This window comes from Simochromis diagramma, unplaced genomic scaffold (genome assembly GCF_900408965.1).
Source record: "Simochromis diagramma unplaced genomic scaffold, fSimDia1.1 OVJJ01000612.1, whole genome shotgun sequence".
NCBI classification, from domain to species: Eukaryota; Metazoa; Chordata; class Actinopteri; order Cichliformes; family Cichlidae; genus Simochromis; species Simochromis diagramma.
In genome coordinates this window covers 737,043-758,547 of record NW_024387419.1, presented here as the reverse complement: position 1 = coordinate 758,547, position 21,505 = coordinate 737,043, and the positions used below count along the sequence as shown (strand labels likewise).

At 39.1% G+C, this 21,505-nt stretch overlaps 1 protein-coding gene and 1 long non-coding RNA gene across 2 annotated transcripts in view; one reads left to right on the top strand and one right to left on the bottom strand.

Moving 5' to 3' along the window:
• The window catches only part of tnfsf10l (TNF superfamily member 10, like), a 77,223-nt gene that overhangs the window by 11,414 nt on the left and 44,304 nt on the right, over positions 1-21,505 (top strand). Inside the window, exon 2 of the mRNA XM_040012519.1 lies at positions 18,950-19,099. Within this exon, the coding sequence (XP_039868453.1) occupies positions 18,950-19,099 (150 nt within the window). The remainder of the gene's footprint in view (positions 1-18,949; positions 19,100-21,505) is intronic.
• On the bottom strand, positions 163-20,194 carry LOC120721883. Its single transcript, XR_005693281.1, has 3 exons — positions 20,098-20,194; positions 9,365-9,368; positions 163-173 (listed from the first exon to the last, which is right to left on the bottom strand). It is a non-coding gene; the product is annotated as an uncharacterized LOC120721883 (long non-coding RNA).

Genomic DNA, 21,505 nt, shown 5'->3' with positions numbered 1-21,505 from the left:
CATTAGATGGGAAGTTCTTAGCTGCTTTTACATTATCTGTCCTTGGGAATCGACAGATATATCTCTCCTGGCATAAAGAGGAGACCCTTTTTAGTCATTGCATAAAGTTTTTCTAAATCCAGTCTTTTCCTTCGTCTCTCTGTCAAACACACACATACACACACTTATTCTCCCTCTCATATCAACATTTTGTTTCTGAGCTGAGTAATAAGGCCAGCCTGATCTTCTGTCAGCTCTCATTCCTTTACCAATTAAACAACCACTGAACTCCTTTCTGCGCTTTGTCTTCTAATCATTTCCAAATTTCTCCAGCCGCTCAGGTCCCACTTCTAAAAACAGTTACCTCCCTAAACCACAGTGTTGTCTATCCTTTTGTTTTCACCCAGTCTGTCACTGACTGTAAGGAATACTGTGGTTTTGACTTGTGATCAGAGCCCATCGTAACCTATCATTGCTTTTTCAGATCAAGAAACCACAAAAATATTATCGCCGCTGTCCCACTTCCTTAGCGCCTCACTGAGCTATAAACCAAAACATATTTTTTTCCAGCTTCGTGTTTCACAAAATAACACTACTTCATTAGAAACCTCTAAAATTCTTGGACAGGCCATCCATGAATCAATGAATCAACCTCTGAGCGCTGATTTGGCTTGTCTGCAGCTGCTGGATGAAAAACCCTCAATATATAAAGCTCTGGGAAAAGAAGTGAAATCATGGACCTGTCAGGCAGCCGCTTTCCCTTCGGGCCTTGACTTGTAACTAATGTTGTCAGTGCGGGTAGATATTTTTGTCTGTTAAAAGCTGGAAGGAAGGAAATTTTGGAAAACAGATCTTGGTTTGATTGCTAAATTAGAGCACCTTTAACACTGACCTTTTAGCTCTCAATGTAATGGGGCTTTGGATGAACAAATCAGATCTAGATCAAGATGTGAAGCAGGGTCATCAGAATACAAGAACTAAAACATTCCTCTGGCATGCATGTAAAAAGATTGCGATTCAGTGCTTTCATTTAAGGTTTCATTGACCTTATTTTCAGTGCCTTAATCAAATTTCCCAGACTTTCCAGAGGCGGAAAGAAACATTAACATGCTGCAGTTGTTTGGACAAAAAAAGACTTGTTTCCAAAAATAGCTACATGGATGTCTTGGCTTCTTGTAGGGGAGATCTTGCCTGAATATTATGAAAACAAGACCAATGTAGAACTGGGTCTTCCAAAATATTGTGAACAGGAGGGGACGCCAAGAAACCTCTAGATTGTAATTTGATAATGATTTAAAGGATTTAAACAGCCTATTTTTATACTGAAGACCCTTGTAGCCAACACAGAGGGGCTGTTTTTGCTTCTCCAAGAAGTCAAGATTTGTAGTTTCACCCAGTTTTTCTTAAAGGTTATCAGGATGAAAGCAGTAGTTGACATAACAGACTTACTCAAATATTGAGCTGGTAGAGCTGCATAGTCAACAGTAAGAGTGTCCGTAAGTGTTACTATTCAACTTAAGGGGAAATTAAGGATGATACCAAAGTGCATTGTACTACATCCTATTTCTGTTCAAGCGTTTGACTTAATTTCACCTCAGGGTGGTGATAGCAGAGGGAGTTTATCAAAGGTATTAGGGTTCACTGTGTGGCAATCTTGGACACCCATTGGCCTCAAGGAACCTTTTGGTACTTCCAGTTTCACCAGAAAATATCTGGACTAAAACTTCCTGTTTTGTGTTGTTGTCACTGTTTATGAAAGTTGATGCATTTCTCCATAGGGACTGTTACCTGCATGCAACCATTGCGTAACTGGTCACTACTAACAGATATGTACTGGGACCACAGACAGAATGCAAATAAAACCAGAAATCTACCATTGGCATAGAGATTAATCATAAGAAGATTACCTATATCTTTAACAGTCTAGTCCTCACTGATAAGCTTAACTCCCAACCCTCATCTTCTCACGTAAAGGAAGGTTTTTAGTTGTCAGCGAGAGCTGGAGTAACTTCACCATCTTGCTTTGGATTCCAGGAAGCAGCATAACAGTAGCAAAGAATCACATCAGTTCACATGTCGAACAGGTTTTGGGAGTTGGCAAATTCTCGAGTTGGCCGCTTTAATCTTCTCATGAGGTGTTCAAGGTGTTTCTCAACAGACTGCACAAATACACAATGATTGGTTTTAACTGAATGGAGGAATTGGAGCGCATTGGCAAATAGCAGCCGCGGAATAGGTTTTAAGTAGTGCTACGCTGGTGAAGCTTTGAATTGCAAGTCATGCAAAAGATCTCAAGTGGTCTGGTTTTATTTAATAATGCCAGGCTGATTCAGTTCACGGCTAAAATGAACAACAAGTTGAAAAGATATTCTGAAGAGAACGTGTCGGAGCTGTGCTTTTGGAAGCAAAGTGCAAATGTACTGCACTTGTAGTGAAATCATGAAAGCTCTCAAGTAAGAAAACTGAGTATATTTCAAGGATCTGCAGCCTGAGGTCAGTCATGGTTTTAGCGACAGCTCCTGATAGCCTTTGACCTAGCAAGCAGGGAAATAAAGCAGACAAGATTTACTCAGTTATCCAGTGCTATAATGTTACATCTAGCAAATGTTTAAACTGTTCTCTGCAGGGGAGAATTTACTTTGGGAATTCTTCTGTCAAGATTTAAATAACTGCAATGTGTGCCAATTTGCTTTCTGTCCCCAAAAGTGTCCACAGTGTGGTATCGGAAACACGTTTATGTCTCCACAACATAGGTATTATAAGGACACACAAACAAACTGCACCATCCAAGTAGTAGAGTTTTGTATACGACAGTGTAGCCAGAGCGGTCTGTGAGGTCAACTGTGTGTTTATTGTGGCGGCTGGTAACACTAACAGCTACTCATGTCTGAACAGTAGCTTCGTAGGCAGGCACTCATCTATGCATGAAAACAAAAACACAGAAATGGTGGCAATGTATTTTTACCACCAGGAATTCAGTTGAGATGTTTTCAAAGTCATTAAAAGAAGGGACACAAAAACTAACTTACTGATGAGGAAGTATTCATTAAGTACTAAGTAACTAAAGAACTGCTAACACAAATACAAACTAAAAACATAGCAAGAAGGGCTTCTTGGGGTTATTGTATATTACAAGAATAGTTACCTTTTTAGTGAAACTAAAGGTTTAGATTAGGACCAATCAGCAACACCTAAGTAAGAAAGTGTAGACGAATTTACTAAAGTTTGTAATACAATTTGCTCTGAAAGAGAGGTCACATTACTTCTGTGTTAGTAGCCCTACTTTCTCTCCGTGGACAACAGAATCCAGTATATTTGGTACATATGTTGGATATGTACACTTCCTTAATGACTAATTAATGATTCATTAATATTAGAATTTCAATTGTTTTTCTGTAAATAGTAACTACCGAAAGACTTGCTGTTGCTAATTTGTTCCTCATTTGTTCTTCAAGGGCTAATAATGTTTTTCGGAGGGTTGGCAAAGTTGTCTAATCCTAAATAATTTTAATTAAAATGGTCATGGAAACAAATTTAGTGCCACTTTTTCTCTCTACTATTATTTCATTAATTTTGAGAATTAGGGCTATAGCGTGTTCACATCACTCCCATCTTATATTCTTTGCATTGGCTCCCAATAGAGTTTAGAATTCGCTTTAAAATTCTTGTTTTAACATACAGAGCACTAAATGGCCAGGCTCCAGATTACTTATCCAAGCTTCTTATAAAATACACTGCTGCTCGTCATCTCCGCTCACAGACTCAGATTCTCTTAGTTGTTCCCCGTAAACGACTGAAGACAAAAGGGGACAGAGCCTTTCAGTCTGTTGCACCAAGGCTGTGGAACAGTCTACCACTACAATTACGTTTGCTTAACTCTGTGGATTCTTTTAAAAAACAGTTAAAAACTCTTCTGTTCAAACAAGCCTTTTGTTGATCTACATATTTTATATTTTTTACATTATTCACATTTGATCTTTTACATTGTTTATAATGTCTATTGATTTTATTGTTTATTTTAATATTTTAATATTTGTGTACAGCGCTTTGTGATTGTCTGTCTGTGAAAAGCGCTTAATAAATAAAGTTTACTTACTTACTAAGTTTACTATATGAAAGGAAAATGCACTTCTAACACAAAACCCTAAGATAACTCAGACTTTCCATGCTTTTTCCTTCTTGTGGAGCCGCCTGGACATCAGTAGAGAAAACACATCAACTACAATTTGTACCATTATTGTAACACTTGCATAGACTCCTCTTGAATCTTACTTGCTCAGCACCTCTACACAAAAACACATTTAACTTAACACCCTTGCCCACACATGGTGGACTTGCCCACCCAGAAGCATCTACAGGACCCCACAGCAGCATTCTGACCCACTCTGTTTCCCATAGTGACATTTTCCCCACACTTGCTGTGTATTATTTGGTCTAACAGCTGCTTTTAACTGGTCGTATTGCGCACAGTTTTACCATTCTGTTCACTTTGATTTTTCCCAAGTATGATTCATGATGGGACGGTACAGTAGTATAACATCTAATCTGTAATTTGGGTTTTACTGCATACAACAGAAATGTTAAGTGGTTCTTTGGAAGAACTACAGCTAAACAGTTTAGGGTTACTTCAGGTAAAAGTATACATGTGGGCTGCTAATGATATCCAGCTGTTTGTCTGATTGAAACTGGTTGTCCCCACAACCAGTACACACATGTCAGCTGGTGTTTTCCCACATCGGGGCTTGTGTGTTCAAATATCTACACAGACTGTGTGAAGGTGATCATGAGTCTAAACAGATCAATATACATGAATCTTTTAAAAAAGTAGAATGAAAATCATCTTTGTAGTAGTTCTTCTAACACAAAGCTCATTACGTTCAAAGACAACAAAAACCAACCAACAAACAAAAATATCTTCAAACCTTCGAACCAACAGTTAAGCAGAAACTGAGATTTTTAATGTTGCTTTTGAAACACTAAATTATAGTCAGCAGGAAAGTTGTTCCACAGGAAAAATAAAATAATCCACTCGATGACCTGAGAGCCCGGATTGGATTTTAAATAGTGAGTTAGATGGACATATGCCAAGGGGCCGGAGCATTAAGTGCTTTATACACTATTAAATGGATTTTAAAAGTATTTGTATTTCTGTAATTTACTGACAGGACTTAAATTGTGAAGTATCCGGTTTAAATTAGGTTTAAATAGCACAGGTGCTAACTTGTCTTGTATACACCATTTTCTAGCGTGTGCTGAAATGCAGCAAATCCTTTACGAGAATCTCCATGCTGATCAGAATAAACATTTTTTTGATTTCGCTGAGACTCGACTCTCTTATTCTGGAGCTTTCATATCAGGCATAATTAACACATTTACTGTAAGTGTTTCTGTTGTCATTTGTGCACAGGTGCCTGAACCAGAAAGTCCTGATCTCTTCTCTTCCTCGGCTTCGCTTTTGTCATAATGTCTTTTTCCCCTTTCTTTCTTCTCGGAAAGATGATGAAGAAACAGAAACTTAACCCTTGTAACCAAATCAAGCAGCAAAACCAACTTCGATAACACAGCTCGCATAACCATAGCCTTGCATTACAATAGGCCCTGTGTCCTTATCACAACTAATCTTAACAGCTCTTTCTTTCTTTTTTTTAGTTAAACAGCAATATTCTCAATGGTTTTACTAACAAGGAAGTTAAAGAAGAAAAAGGGGACACAGCCAGAAGAACAGCATGCAGGTCCGCCCTGCTTTTGTATGTCTTTAAACTTTATTTAAATTGGAGGTACTCCAAAACAGCAAAGCTGACAAAGAAAGGTCATAGTTCCACACGCTAAAGCTGGGAGTGGCGTTCTGCGTTCTCGATGGGGGTTGCGTACACTGTCACGCATATTGGCAGGGAAAGGCGTGCATGAATGCATACGCCCGAATGCACAGAGATGCATGCATACATTTGTATTGTAGCCGGCAGGTAAACTAATGATCAATAAATATGTCAAAGGCCTCAAAAAACATACTTGCTAGATAAACAGAACAGATAAGTCATCCAAACGCACATACGGGAAACCAATAAGAGCAGAAGGAAGTAACTGCCTGCTCCTGATGTCATTAATGCCTGCAAGCAGAAGCAGCCTGTCTTCTGGATAGAATTAAGAAAAAAAGCAGCTATAGCCTTATTGACATCTACCAAGCATGTATAAAATCCAGACTCTTTGTGATTTAAAGCTCAAAGAGAAACCTTTGACTTAACAGTGGGAGACGGGCTTGTTCAATTGTGTATTTATGGGCTTTTATTGGTGTAATTCATCTCTTGAATATTTATCGAATCAGATTAGGTGAAGTTTCTCTGAACATGTGTGCTGTCTTTTGTTAAAATCATGTTCGCACATGGTTACCTTCAATTTGTCTTGATTTGGAGGAAATGATCTAGTTCCTGAGTGGATCTGGCTGCGGCTGAGTATCTTTTCTCACCAGGAAACTCTGCAATAAAACACTCATTGTTTGAATGTAGCGATATATCCATCCGTGCTATACCTGCTTTTATTCTGGAGAAACTGTGGGCAGCTGGAGTCTGTCCTGGGCGCCAGCGGGGTACGTATAGACAGAGAGAAAACCACATGCTTCTCATGGTCAAATTCAAAGGGAACCTGGAGAAACTGCACGGCTACGGGGTGCACTGGCAAAACACAGCCACCCGTGAACCCAGAATAGTCTTGCTGTGAGGCAATGACTGTGCTGTGCATTGCAAAGCACTGCACCACCTGTAGTAACATCTTCTGAAGCAATTATACACATGCAATGTAGCCCTGAAATGTTCTTGACATTACTTGATGTATGTGAGAACCAGTTTAACTGGACATAACACAGTCTTTAACCAACCAGCTTCCTAGTACAAAATCTGTGTGAGGTCCCACGTAAGAAAAGAAAAGGTCACTGTGTGAATTCAGTGACAGAGCAGACAAGCAAGTGTTTCCAGTAGTGAGAACACATCTGGAGCAGATTTCGGACACTGATGTAACCTGAGTGACATTGTCCGAAGTTCCTTTCTGAATAAGTAGCACTGTGCCTGAATATTTGACGATTCTGCAATTTGCTTTTTGGCATTTTTACCCAATACCCAACAGCGATCATGATATTTCAGTTCACATAGTAACTCTGCCACAAGATTCAGTAACTTTTCATAGCTTTTTGTGACATTTTTTTTTAGACAAAACCCATCCAGGACTCTGTTATACTCATGTCACATGCATCTGTGTACTCTTAACTTGTCTTTGAAGGCTCACTATTATTCTCACAGAGCCTGACTTGTTCTTTGATTGTGATTAAAAATCAAGATTTTTCAGGACCTCCCTGATTAATTTATAAAATTGCCCTTTTGGCTGCAATCAGTGGAGCTTTTTGTGTAGGAGCTAGCGGCTAAATACACACTCATTAAAGGCAAATGAGCAGAAATTGAACTTCAGAAAGATCAGAGTCAGAGAGACGTCACCATGAAGCAAAGGTTGTTCTAAATTGGGGAAGATTATGGCAACAGCGTGATTGAAATTTAATGCAGAAGAAATTTAGGCAAAGCCGTGTGATCCATTAAACCGATAATGGCTTTTACATAGTATTTGCGGCTCATAACGAAAGCGCTTTCAGTGCTGCACTAGGGCGACGGGGTCAGCTAAATGGCACCGAAAATGCGGTGTGAAATGGCAATATTTCCTTATCACAGGGCATGAGTGGCGATCTTGTTATTTGAACTCTTCTTCTGTTTATTCATGTCATCAAAAAAATTGTTTTGAAAAATATGGTCTCGACCTTGACAGAGTCAGCTCATCTTTACATTTTAAGGCACCTGCTGCTGCTGTCTGGGGGAAATTTGCAAAGACCAAACACTGACTCCCAAATAATGACTGGCATGTCACTGCAAAACAAGCAAGTCACCGAGATGGGGAAGAAGATGTAGAGTTTACAAGTCGAGGATTGGTTTTTTCGTGGTTTTTAATCACTTCCATGCCAGAACTGGGACTTCCTCATGTTTTCTGATAAACAGTGAATCAAGTTCTTTTGGTCACAGTGGGACCTGAAGGACGAAAGAAGATAGCTGCCTTCCCTGAAGTTAGTTCAGCCTGAGGTTTTTCTTTTTCCTGTTTACTCCATCGATCGTTGCCAAACCGTTACTCATAGTGGATTGCTGTGTCGTTGGGTTTCTTTCTATAATGTTTTAGAGTCTTTAAGATGTTGTAATTTGGATTGGTTGGAAATAAATCTTATGCCACCAATAGTCAGAATTTTAAATGATGATTGCAAATGTAGTTGCATGTTGATGCACACTTTTTTCAGTTTATCTTCTTTAAAAATGTCGGCATTTCTCCAAGACTTTCCCGGGTTGGTTACTCTCCTGAAGCAAACTGATGTTGGCATGTGAGGCCCGGCTGGGACTCATGTGGTTGCATGAACCCATGTTAAAAATGGTGGTTTCTGCTCCCCGGTGCTCTAATGATTGTGTCTTTGGCTCGAGTTTTCAAAATACTCCCCTGGAAGCTGTTTTGTATTTTGTGCTGCAATCTGGCAGGCCTCATGTGGGGGAGTGTCGGCCTTTTCTCTCCAGACAAAAACTTGGCCCGCACATTGGAGTGAGGTAGAAACTCGCAGTTTACTTCACTATTTACAATGAAAGCAGCCTATATTTTTATTTTCCCTTGTAAATACCATTTGTGCCTTATTGGCAATCAAGAGCTCCTTAGCAAAAAGATCCTGGTGTTTAACGTGATGGATTGCTGAAAAAATGGCCGGCCATTAAACGTGTAACGGACAACGCTGTCGAATAAATCAGTGTCAGCACCACCCTGGCTGCCTGCCAGATACAGCAGATAGTGAAGCTTGCACACAGTGTGCTCATAAACCTGCAGACACTGAAAACCGTCTCAAACCTATCTGTTAAATATAAAACTGCTCTTTCCCACCCATGCACAAATAACCAGAAGCTTGTACACCGATGCAAACACATGACTACATTCACTGCAGCTTTTAACGATTGCTCTGGGCCTTTTACTTAACAAAGGAAAGTGAGTAGTGGATGAAGAGTCAGACTCTCTTGCCAAAGGCTCATCTTTACAGTGAGCTGGGTGTTGCTTAAGTGCCGAAGTAATAAATCACCACAACGCCTACAATACTCCAGTGTTTATGACTGTATAGACTTTCTCTAAATTAGTTAAACGTGTACTTTTCTGAAGGTGTCAGAACCTCCAGAAACATACGTGCTAATCACAGCTCTGAAGTATGAAAAGCTGCTAAAGCTAAAACATGTTGCCTGTTTTTTGCAGCATTTACAGATGCCCCTTAGTTTCTGTCATGTTTCGGCTGTGTGGCAGGCAGGAGAGGACCCAAACGCAAACTCACGGGGACAGAACTTGAACTCAAAAGCACAGCTTTAATTGCTGGAAAAAATAGAACACAGGCAATACAAAACTAAACTGGGAAAGCTAATCATAACGTATACCAGGAGACACAGGGAGAATCACACACAGCATGAGGGACAACGCAACACTGACTCAGAGAAACACAGGGTTTAAATACACTGGGGAGTAACGAGGGGAATGAGACACAGAAGGAGAGCACAGCTGGGAGAAATCAGGACTGACGAGACAAGCAAAGCAGGACACATTTACATAAGACACGGACCTTCAAAGTAAAACAGGAAGGATCACACAGAGACGCGAACTTGACACAGTGGAGACAGCAACTAAGAAACACACAGACATAAACCATAAGGCAGAGGACTCTAAGAACCGAGAGACACAGAGGGGAACTCAAACATGCAGACACAGACTTACACAGAACAGAGGGGACACAGAGAAACATGAAGGGCAAGGGATCGAAACTAGAAACCATAGAATAACTCACACAAGTACAATAATACAAACATCACAAAGAACTAAAAACGCTGGGTCAGGAGACCCAGGACCGTGACAGTTTCTCATGTTTTTGATTTTCGTGTGCGTGACTGACCTGCTGTTTCATTGAACTTTATAGTTTCAGTGTGGTATGGTGTTCTTGTTTAGCTGTTTGTATTCAAGGAGGCGGCTTATTTCATTTTCCTTTGTATAAACCAAACAGTGGAAAGTGATATATCCATTACTTCCAGTTTACCAAACAGCTGTGGTTGCAGTTGCTAGAAACAGTTTGGATGAGGTAGAAACAGATTTCACAGCTGTGATAAGCTCCGGCCATTTCTTTCTTGATGTTCATCCTAGCTGTGGAAACGGCTTTTTGTATAGTTAGCTATTCAGCAAGACGAAATCATAGTGTATCTTAATACTGCCAAAACAGGATACAGGCTACACTGTGAAGTGACATAAAAGAGATTTGGAAGTATCAAGAATGAAACACCCACATATAGTATATAATTACTAAAAATCCCAGAAAACACATGTCCCCTCTGTCTATTTGTGGAAAATAAAAATGGAAAACTATATACGTAGTATGTGAGTTGGATAGCATACATGTCTAGTCCAGGAAATGATTAGAGTAGATTAGCTTTTATTAATGCTTTTCTCTTAACTGTACTTCCATAATACTGTCACATTTTTAAAGTTGATAAATTTACTGTTCAAACATTTTGAACGTGCGTCAGTTAAATAATAACCGAATGCACAGTTTCACTCAAAACTTTCCCTCTGGCATCTTATATGATTAAAAAAAAGATTATTTTCTGTTATCTAATGTGAAATGATTGTTTAGGCATTTTTGTGAGTGGCAAGAAAATGATTGATGGAAGCATTGTCAATTAGAGCCCCACCGATATATCAGCTGAAACTAGCTATTCGCCAATACATCAGTCTTGGCATTTATAATGGCCATGACTTGTAAGACTAAACCAAGTTTATTTTTTAAAAGCATGGTCGTATTACATGTTGTAACATGTGTTGCCAACAGTGGACAAACTGTGTAACATCAGCACCCATAAAATGGCTAAAGGGCATTTTCCATATTTTCTTTAATTTTTAATATTTTTATGTATCTATATCGATACATCAGCAGATTGCTAATACTGGATGAGCAGGATGGGCTCTGCCTCTATACCTCACCTGTTGAGGCAAGCAACCATACCCCAAAGGTTACTGTAGGAGCCTTGGTTCACTTCTGCTTCAGAGCATTTCCTTCAGAGGCATTCACGAATGGTCTTCAAATTTGACATATAGTTTAATGAACCAGTGAAAGGCATTTTTTTTCCAAGTTACTACCTTCTTGTGTACTGTTGCTACTGATTCTCCTTCTGCCTAAAGACACCGATCGATTTGATGGTAATTTGTAGTGATACCATGTAGATTGCTCCCTAAAAACTAGACTCTTCCCTCCCACAGCCACGGGCTGGGGTGTAACTAAACATGATGAAGCTCGTTCCACCGTGTTGCACACTCAGTATGTTTTATTTGACTCCCGCACTCGTGTGTCTCCCTGCCGCTGTTTTTGGATGAAGTGATTTATGTGCAGTGCCACTGTGAGTGAGGCCTCAGCCTGCTCTCTGTCTTCCTCTACGTTAGCCGTTCATCTTGCAATGCACACACACAGACACACACACTCTTGGATCGAGACCTCTGGCCTGCTGGATTTGAGTTACGTGGTTGCCTTCTCCTCTTCCTAATCCCCTAAAATGAGAGTTGTGGACTGCCAAAGAACTCCCAGACACACACATACACAGTGAAACACAAAATTGTAGCTTGGTTTCCAAGTGGCCCTCTGAGATATTCTTTTCAGGCTTTGGTGTCCCACCGAGGGCCAAGCATACACACAAACGGTCATGCACATAGACACACATTCATTCAACTGCACATATGCACACACACACAGATGTACATGCACACACACAAAACCTCTCACACAGGGGAGGAAACAGTGAAGCATTGTTTGCTACTTCCTGAGAGAGCCGGCATCAGGATCACAGGAGCTCTGTCAGCCTCTCTCTGAAGCCCAGGCATCTAATTGAGTATGGACAGCCATGAGAGACCACATGACTTTTGGCTAAGCACGCTTAAAAAGCGCATAGATCACTCATAAATGCATGTGTTTGTGTGTGTGATTTTCCACTCGTTGCAGCGAGGATCAGTTCCAAAGGCAGACCAATGGGGAGTGTATCCCAGTTTAGCTCTTGTGTCTGGAGAACAGTAGTTCTCCATCAATTATTCAAGTTCAGGTTCAGCAGTAAAATAACTTTTTGACAGGCTGAGAAATGTTTTATTTTTTCCTGTCTTTGTTTTTAAGCAGTCTGCTGCTGTACCACAAAACTGGCAAGAAAAAAATATGATTTGGATGTTGGTGTGCAGAGATATTAGTCAAGCTACAGAGTCGTTACATAACTTGTGCTTCATTACATTTTAAAGGGAAAAGTGTAGTTGCACCATGTCAATACAGTTGTCAGTACAGTATACATTTCTACTGAGTTACCAGTCTTAGATATGAGATGCGAGCAATGATTACTATGCCATCTAATTTTAATTTTGGATTGTGCACTCATCCCAGGGCATCTACTGAGGTTTAAAATATACTCCAATATATTCTCTATACTACAACCACAGGCCTGAGGGACAGAATGGAGGGTTTTAAAGGGTCCTGAAGTGGTGTCTATGTACGACAAGTCGTGCATTTCAAAAATTTGTCAACAGGACCAGAACGAGCATTATCTAACCTGCGGTGTGGTGGTGCAATATTTAGCAGAGCAAAAAGTCTCTGTTTCTGTGTCTTTGTGTTTGATTCACAAGGACAATTAATCTTCGCTTGACTCATAATTCTAAACTGATCATACATACATAGAACTGTCCCAAAGTCTTGAGCCACCCCTCACTTCTTTATAGTTTGGTTGGAAAATGGGAAATACATGCAGTGATTTATTACTTGGTAATACAGTATATAGGATACAAACAGAGCTTGTATAATTCCAACAACCTTCAAAGTCAGTATTTGGCATGACTACCTTTATTATTTAACACAGCCTGAACTCTCTTAGTCAACATATCTTGTAATTTCTTTAAGTAGTCTTCAGGAATAGTTCTCCAGGCTTTCTAAAAGACATTCAGAGTTCTTCTTTGGATGTTGTCTGCCTTTAGATGATCCCACACTGGTTTAATAATGTTGAGGTCTGGGCTCTGGGAAGGCTAATTCATGACTGATAGTGTTTCATTGTGTGTTTTTCTATCCACGTCGGTTTGTGTAGGAGTGTGTTTGGGATCGCTGTCATGCTGAAAAATGAGGCTGCTGCCAATCCAAAGCTTCCAGATGGTATTGCAAGTTGGATTAAAATCTGATGGTACTTTTTGGCATTCACAGTTCCATAAATTTAGACAAGGTCTCTAACACCACATGTAGCCTCAAACCATGACACGGCCACCACCATGTTTTACAGATGGCTGTATACACTCATGGTTGTACCTAAATTAAAATGACTGAAAATGGAGCTGGAGAATTGTTGCTCTCTTTAAAACTGTGGAAGCGACATATGAAGAAATGATGGGTGGCTCAGAAGTTTTGCAGAGTACTGAAAATTCCAGTATATTCAACTTAATTGATGGTAGATTATTTTTTGCCCAATGTCCTCGACTAAACTAACTAACAATTCAAAAAAATCACCAGCCTTGCCATTTTATCACAAAAACAAGCAGCAGTTACAACACACACACACACTCAGAAAAAAAGACTCCATCTGACCATTTGAGCACAGGAAAATGATTTTTTTAATTGCTCCATTAAAATCTTCAAAGTCAGTTTCGATATGGTTTTGATGTACTAAGTGTGTGACACTGGAAACCACAGTTCATGTTGTGTCTGATAACAACAGTTAAAGCTGGTTTGTTTTAGTCGTCAGAGTAATTGTTTTCTAACTTTAGCTGCCAAACTGTAATCACAATAGAAGCACAGGGTCCAAAGCACTGCAAGTACGTTTTGGGAAGACAATAATAATGAACCCATTTTTCTGTTTTTCTACAAACTTCTGCCAAAGAGTTTAGCCAGATGTTTCATCTCTTAGTCCTCTTAGCAAGGCTGCCTGAGGGTGCATTACATCACCATGTAACCTGGATTAAGAAAATATATTTTTTATGATCCAATGATCAAATGTTTTGCGGAGAAAAAAAATGGATATGTCGCGATGCAACAACTGTCAGGAGTCTTTCCAAGGAAAACAACATCTACAGACTCTCATATCTATTTTTCTTTTCTTTTGACAAGCTAGCCAACATTATACAGTTATATTTGAGCAAGTTTAACAACACAGTTGAGAGTTACAAAAGATTTTTGCATGTTGCAAATGTTTTTAGCTTTTGTTGGTTTGGATTGGGCTGCGGAGGGGGCCCGATGGACTCATTGCTTAGGAGCCAAGGGAAGGATAAATGATTGATGTCAATACACTGAGAAAATACTTTGCTCAGGGGATAAGTGCAGCAAGACCAGAATTTAAGACTGTTTGTGTAAAATATATCATATGGCTTCAGAGAAAATTAAAGTGTGCGTTCATAAAATAATAACAGCAAAACTGCAAAGCAGATTACATGCTATCAATAAGATTAGAAACCCTCTTTAGACCATTGTTTAAGAATTAAAAGTAATTAAGTCTTTGTCAGAAGACATTTCTGCAAATTGTAAAGAAGTAATTCTGTCCTCTCACCAGCTTATTGATTTGTTCTTGTCGAATCACGGGGGTGTAACTTATTCCTGAAATGATAGCTAATAAAGGCAGTTTTGCAATTTAGGGGTTTTGGCAAAGAGGATTCAGGAACTGGCTGACAAACTGCTGTCAGTGGAGAAGTCAGGATGGATTAGGGGAGGGACCTCTTCATAATGCTCATGCTTAAAAGCCTGTGGAGCCGTTCCAGATGGATGTTCTCAGGGCATGGTAATGATGTAGGGGCTGATTCCTCCATCTCTAGAGGCCTGCATGTCCACACTGGCCTACAGGAAAAAAAACACACTCACATTTTCTTTGCTTTTCCAACAGCTTTACTAAATCAAAAGGATTTTGAGTTCTGGAAATGACCGACGCAATCGCTTAAATGAAGAGCTCGTTTCAATATTATGGCCTCAAAATGAGTAAATGAAAGACAAACTGCCAACCAACAGATCGGAAGAATTTGGTTTACACGGACAGATCAGACAATTAGATTAAGTATTTATGGAAAGATCCTCTAGGGGAACCAAACATGGAAAGTAAGAAAGGATGTGCTTGGCTCTGTGGTGGTGCTGGCTCCCAGCTGAAGCCAGACACCAGCCAGCTTTTGCATTGTAACCATGAGAGCTACAGCACGAAGACTCTAAATAAATGTGACAAAATTTGTTCCTCCAACCCATCTCTCAGTTGGGACTGGAAGTCATTGGGTTGTTTGTTCAAACAATGATCTTTTAGTCAGATTGCACAGCATTGGACAAAAATCAGCAATGTTGGTTTGCTAGCTGGTCAATCCACTATTGGTCAGGTTGGTCTTCACTAACGTGTCTGAACAATTTTGTAGAGACAGCCAACATTAGCCAATGTTTCAAAGGTTTTATTCCACACAGCTGCCTTTAACGTTTGTCTACATCACCTACTGAACGTGTCGGTATCAGTCAGGTCGGACAGGTTGTTTTTTCCTGTACACTGGGGAAATTAAAGTACCCTAAACAAAGTATCGTAGCTTGCATTTCCATGACTTCTGTAAGGTCCCTTAGATCTAAGTGGCTAAAATTTTCTTAACAATTTTCTTTTTTTTCTGACTGCAGAGATTTGTCTGTGGAGAGGTATTTATTATTTATACATAACAGAATTCCAGCTGAGGTAGCCAAACCTTCAGTGGATGGTTCATATTGTCCTGCAATTTCATTGTATGTGTACAACCGAAAACCATCCATCAATCCATCTTTTTCCAGTTTCCCAATTCAGGGTCAATTACCCAGTGCCAATTGACACAGAATCAGAAGAAAATGATCACAAATTAAGAAAAGCATATGCAATCATAATTGGAGGTACATAAATATATTCACAGTGGTAAATTGATAGTAAGTTGTAAGTGCAATTTAAATACCTTTAGGTTATTTCACATTCAGTTAGTTTACTGCAAATTACAATTTGTGTCTTTTTAAGTATTCAAAGGTTTAGTCCTAATTAGTGATGGTGTCATCATTTCTCCAGTGAGAGGACGTAGGATGTTTTTTTCACACTTAACTTACTATTAGTTTAAATTCAGAAACAAATAAGTGCATTAACTTTGTGATAATGTTTCTGTGGAAGCTCAGTTTGGCCTCTGGCCTCGTTTCCTTCCACTAATGGAGCAGAAAGATTACTTCTAATCCTGTTTTTAGCTCTGTGCAGTGATGTGCATGGGCTTTATCTCTTCACTAACATGGACAAGACTGTTTCCCATAATAGATCAAACACTCCCTACCGGCCCTGTCAAAACTTAATGGACACACATGCTTGCGTGCAAACACACTTGCAAAGCATGGTCTGTAAAATCTTTTATTTTTATATACAAAGGAACTCCTTAATAGCAATTAAATCCTTCAACCAGATCCACCAAAGCAGGGAGTGTGTTTTGGCAAAGGCGCCAGAAAGAAACGCAACTCACTTTCATTCTGTTTCGTGTGCCGAGTGAGCTCAGATCCACTCATGCATGTGTGAAACTCCCTATCACTTCTGCTGTCATCACTCCTCGCAATGCACGGGGTGTCTCCGCCCATACTCCACTGTCAGCAGTTTTTGTTGGGATGTATCCTGCTTGTATTCGGATGATCTAAAATGACCTGCTGTGCTTCCTTTTCTCTCATCGCAATAAGTCACTTCTCAAAGAAAGACGTTTTTGAGCCAAGTCTTCAAAAGTGACGCCAACAGTCACAAATGACCCTTAAAGTTTCACAAAACGCTTAAAATGAGCGTGTACTCTAATTAACTCAGCAGTATGTAATTTTGTGCGCGATTAAGTTTAACCTCATCACATGCAGAGAATAACATTAAATGCCATTAAGTTTAAGGATTTGCACATTTTTACCCTCTGCAGGTTTAAACAAGGAATACGTGGGACTTTTTTGGTAGCTATTTTAAGAAGACCTTTTATGCATTTCCTTATTTTCTGCCTCATATATATACACTAGTACAGCTCTCAAATAACAGGGCCAGCATATAAAATTAATTCCTGCGAGCCACAAGCACCTACTTGAGGCTGCTCAGTTTCATATAGTATTATAATATATAAATAAAAAGCTGTACAGATAATCTTAAAATGCTGAATTAGACAAAATGTAGCTACTTTGAAAGAGTTTGTTCTGTAGAGCTACAACTTAAATAAAAACCTTGTAGATCTATGTGATAACTTCAGATGTCGACTTGTTTTTTACAGGAGAAACAGTCGAGTTGCAAATGCTCTCCCTAACAGTAATGTATCCAGTGAAGACTCAACTTTCCATTAGATATTTTGTCTTCTTGTCCTTCTCCCAAAAAGCTGACTGTGTCGGGTTCATGCTTGTGTTTCTACTGACACCGTCTTATATGAAACACAGGTTTTTGGGTCATGCAAAGGTCAGATAGGTCAAGAAAACCTCTTTGTCAGCTTTGCACATTTTGTAAATTTGACTGTAATGGATAATAAGAGCCTCTCAAAGTTGACCTCAAACTAGACATAGACTTGTAACTGGAATGTGTACCAACTGGAACCGCTGACATGTGTGTCTAATTAGACTCGTTGGGATTTGTCCTTGAATTGAAGTGAAGTCATTAGAGACGTGAGTCATCTTTTGTCAGGGCTGGGCAGCAATGTTGAGATGTGGCCCCGGTGGTCTTTCCCGTAAAGGTTCTGTCCTTCTCACTTGGTTTGAATTAAATTGCCCACACAGTCGCAAGGAAAGGGAGACAGACGTTTGCATCAGCATGAGCTGGTGTGGGAAAAGAAAAGGCAGGGGATGGAAAAGAACACAGAGGAAGAAAAAGGGTTTCATTAGAAAATGGAGGTCAAGCAGAAAGAAATTAATAAAAATACAGAGGAGGGTTGAAGGAGGGCAGGACTGTAATCTCTCTCCTCATCAGTGCTTGTTACAGAGTCATTAACAGGGCTTTCAGATCGTGATGCCGACAACCTCCCTGAAAGATATCCACACACGGATACACACACTTACACATCTGTGTGCATAACTCCAAAGCTAGAGCACCGTGGACAATCCGGTTCCCAAAGATGTTTTATTTGACCCATGCTGCCTAAAATTACATGAAAACATTTCTTATTTGGGATGGAAGTCGCTGCCAAACAGGAGGCGTAGCAAAACAAACAATTTCCCCTCTGCCCACTGAGGAATTGTTGATTCAATTGTCTCTTATTAGACTCCATATGTGTGTATGTCTGCACATATGGTAAGAAATGTTCACACTAGGAAAAACGTTTGGTCTCAGCCTACAAATCAATCCGAGACGAATGCCATCCCCCCCCCCCAAACACTTAAAAAAATGCACAAATTCTAAAATAATCCCCAAATTATTATTTTATCCTAGTTGTTATTGCTTCTGATTGACTTTTGTGTACTTAAACCTGCTTATATCAGTTATTTCCATCCTTGAAAACCTGCAGAAAGGTTTGGTGCCTCAAGATAATGGTGCAGAAAAAATAGCAGAAATTAGAAACACGTGCTCAAGGAAACTGACAGCACATGAGCTGATGCTCTGAAAATGCTGACAGAGTGATGATACACAAGAGTATGACTAACTGACATGCATAAATATCAAGGGTAAAGGGAAAGAATAAATCAATTTAAGGATGTTTATGGACCCATGTAAGCGATCAGAAATGATTAATAAGACTTGATTTTGGGATAGTTATTGTGGAAACAGTTGTGATAACAATTGTCTTCTAGCTACTGATAAATATTATATGATACGCTGGATCTTTGGGTTCCGCATCTCATGAGGATCAATTTGCATCAAGAATTACTGTCATTTAACAGTCGTTTAACTTTCTCTTTTTTTGTCTCATGTTTGTCTTATAGGTGCGTAGCCAGGGAGTGACAGAGGAGTTAAAATGCCTGAGTTTACTAAATGCTCTGGATAAGGACCAGGACATCCCAGATCAGCTAGCCCAGCTCTTCGGCGAACCCTGCATCAAACTGGCCGAAGGCATCAAAGCTTACATCTCCAAGGTAAGAGATGGAAGGAAAGGAACATTACATTTACCACACATCAACCAAATGAATAACAATATTATTAAGCAAAACATTATGTTTAATAAATTGATTTAAAAGATTTAATTGCCTCTCGTATTAGGGCATTGTTTTTAGTTTTAATACAGCCTTCAACATTGTAGGTCTATTAGTTTTACAGTGCCGATATTATCTTGAAATAATAGCTTCACACACACTGACGTAAAACTGCCTCAGTTTGCATTCTTCCATTAATACAAATCCAAAGAGTGCACTGTGTGCAATACTTAGCTATGTAGCATGTATTTTGGCAGAGTAGTGTTGTCTTAAATCAAAAAAGATTGAATGATAAGTGCAATGTTTGACAGTGACTCAACCTAACTACTGCGTGTATCTCACAATTGCAATTTGTCAAACACCTGAACAAACACAACACTAGTTCTTTTACATTAACCCTCTGCAACCCAATAAACTTCTAATAGAAAATTCCAGATTCCTAAGAATTCTGAAAGAAACTGGAAATCTGATTGTCACTTCAAACACCTAAATATATATATAAAAAAAACTACTGGAAGCTATCACAAATAGCTTTTTCAAACCATATCTGACCACGTAAGATTTGTGTGTACAGTTTTTCTTTAATAAAGAGTTTGATTAAATTCTAATATCAAATGAGAGTTCATTGGCTAATTGCCCAAGTCTGACAGTGTTAGATCCACTTCAAATAAAGTTCCAGTCACTGGTGTTAGCAAACACTAGCTAAGACCAGAAGCAATAAACAAACTGTTGCAGAAACCTTTCTGTTGTCAACAGCTGTTATTGTGGTACAGAGTACAGACGGTAAAGACTGCAATGAAAACTGCATGAACCCAAGTAATGCCACAATATGTTAAAAGTTCATATTTAAAAAAATATATACTCTTGAATGCTAGCCAGTTAGCATTAACTTAGCTAACTAGCAAACATCATTGTGATGACATCACCAACATGACGCGCACACTCTTAATGTGCTTAATATAAGACTAGATATCTTTTTGAATATGCACTCATGTGCTTAAGAAGGGCAAGTACAGAAGTAGAAGGTTTGAGATACACTTAACATGTTATAAAATTGATTTCAAGAATACTAATTTAGTCAATGGCTATTGTGTATGTCTGGTACTTTGTATAAAAAACCCCAACAACGAACAAAAGTTAGAATGTAGTATTGCTCATTCAAGAAAAAATATTGCAAATATACTTTTTGTAGACTGGATGGTACATTAAATGCATCTTTACCAGCTAAGACTCATCCAGTACTTTTCTGAATGATTATCTTTATATCCCATTAAGTTAACTGATGAAATCCAGATTTGAATTTTTAAAGCCCTCAACTAAAAGTTTTTAATGTTGCCCCTAATGATGTGAGCCCAGACAACTCCGCTGACCCTGGGTTAAAGACCAGATGGAGCCTGGTTTCAGCATGAAGGAATCTGCACAGTTACAGTGAATTTAGAAACATCTGCAGTGACTGATGCAGAACTGGAACTCTGGCTGGAAGTAATTGGGTGTATTTGTCATTATAATAGAAAAAAAACTTCAGCTCCAAGGGAGAATCACTCAATCATCAGATAACTATATATGTGTATAGGACATGTGAGTTGAATTAAGAGGAATGGACAGTTTGTAAAGATACCAACCAAGGTTTTTGTCTGAAATATACACAACGTCCCGCAGCATCTGACAGCAGTCCACTAATATACAGTATGTGTAGTAAATGGCTAAATGGCTTTTACTGAGTGACAAGTTTCAATGGCCTAATAGCTGTATCCAGAACAGATTATTTAAATAAACCAATCGTATGTGTGGCTCTTGTGAAAGCTTTCCGACTCTAAACTTTTTTCATGGTTTAATTGGAACTCGTTGGTTGTTCATTGTACTCTCTATTACTGAAAATGGCAGGATGTTTTGCCATTCTTTCAATTTTACTTCATGGTGTTGGCTTTGTGGTCAAGTGTACCCTTTCAACAAAAAAATAAAGAAAGAATACCATATCAGTCATATAAATGTCTTGGAAACCCAGATGTTTATGATGGATTAAGTGAAAGGGAATCATTATTAGTACTGGAAATGAGAGCGCTGTAAGTAAAACACCTAATTTTTCTAAGTTTGTGCTCAACAGTCAGAATCCCTGCATGTTTTTTTTTATAGTTTGGCTTATTTTCTTTGATTCTGTGGCAAGTTTATTGATAGTATTAGTAGAGATTAACCTTTGACCCAACAGACTGTCAGGTGTTTATAGAGTCATGCAGTCATCACAACACCAGTCAATAATTGACTGCATCAGGTGTGCCACTGGAGCCTTAATCCATTTATAATCTAACACCGCTGTTTTGCTAGACGTTACCATATGTAACCTCTATCTTA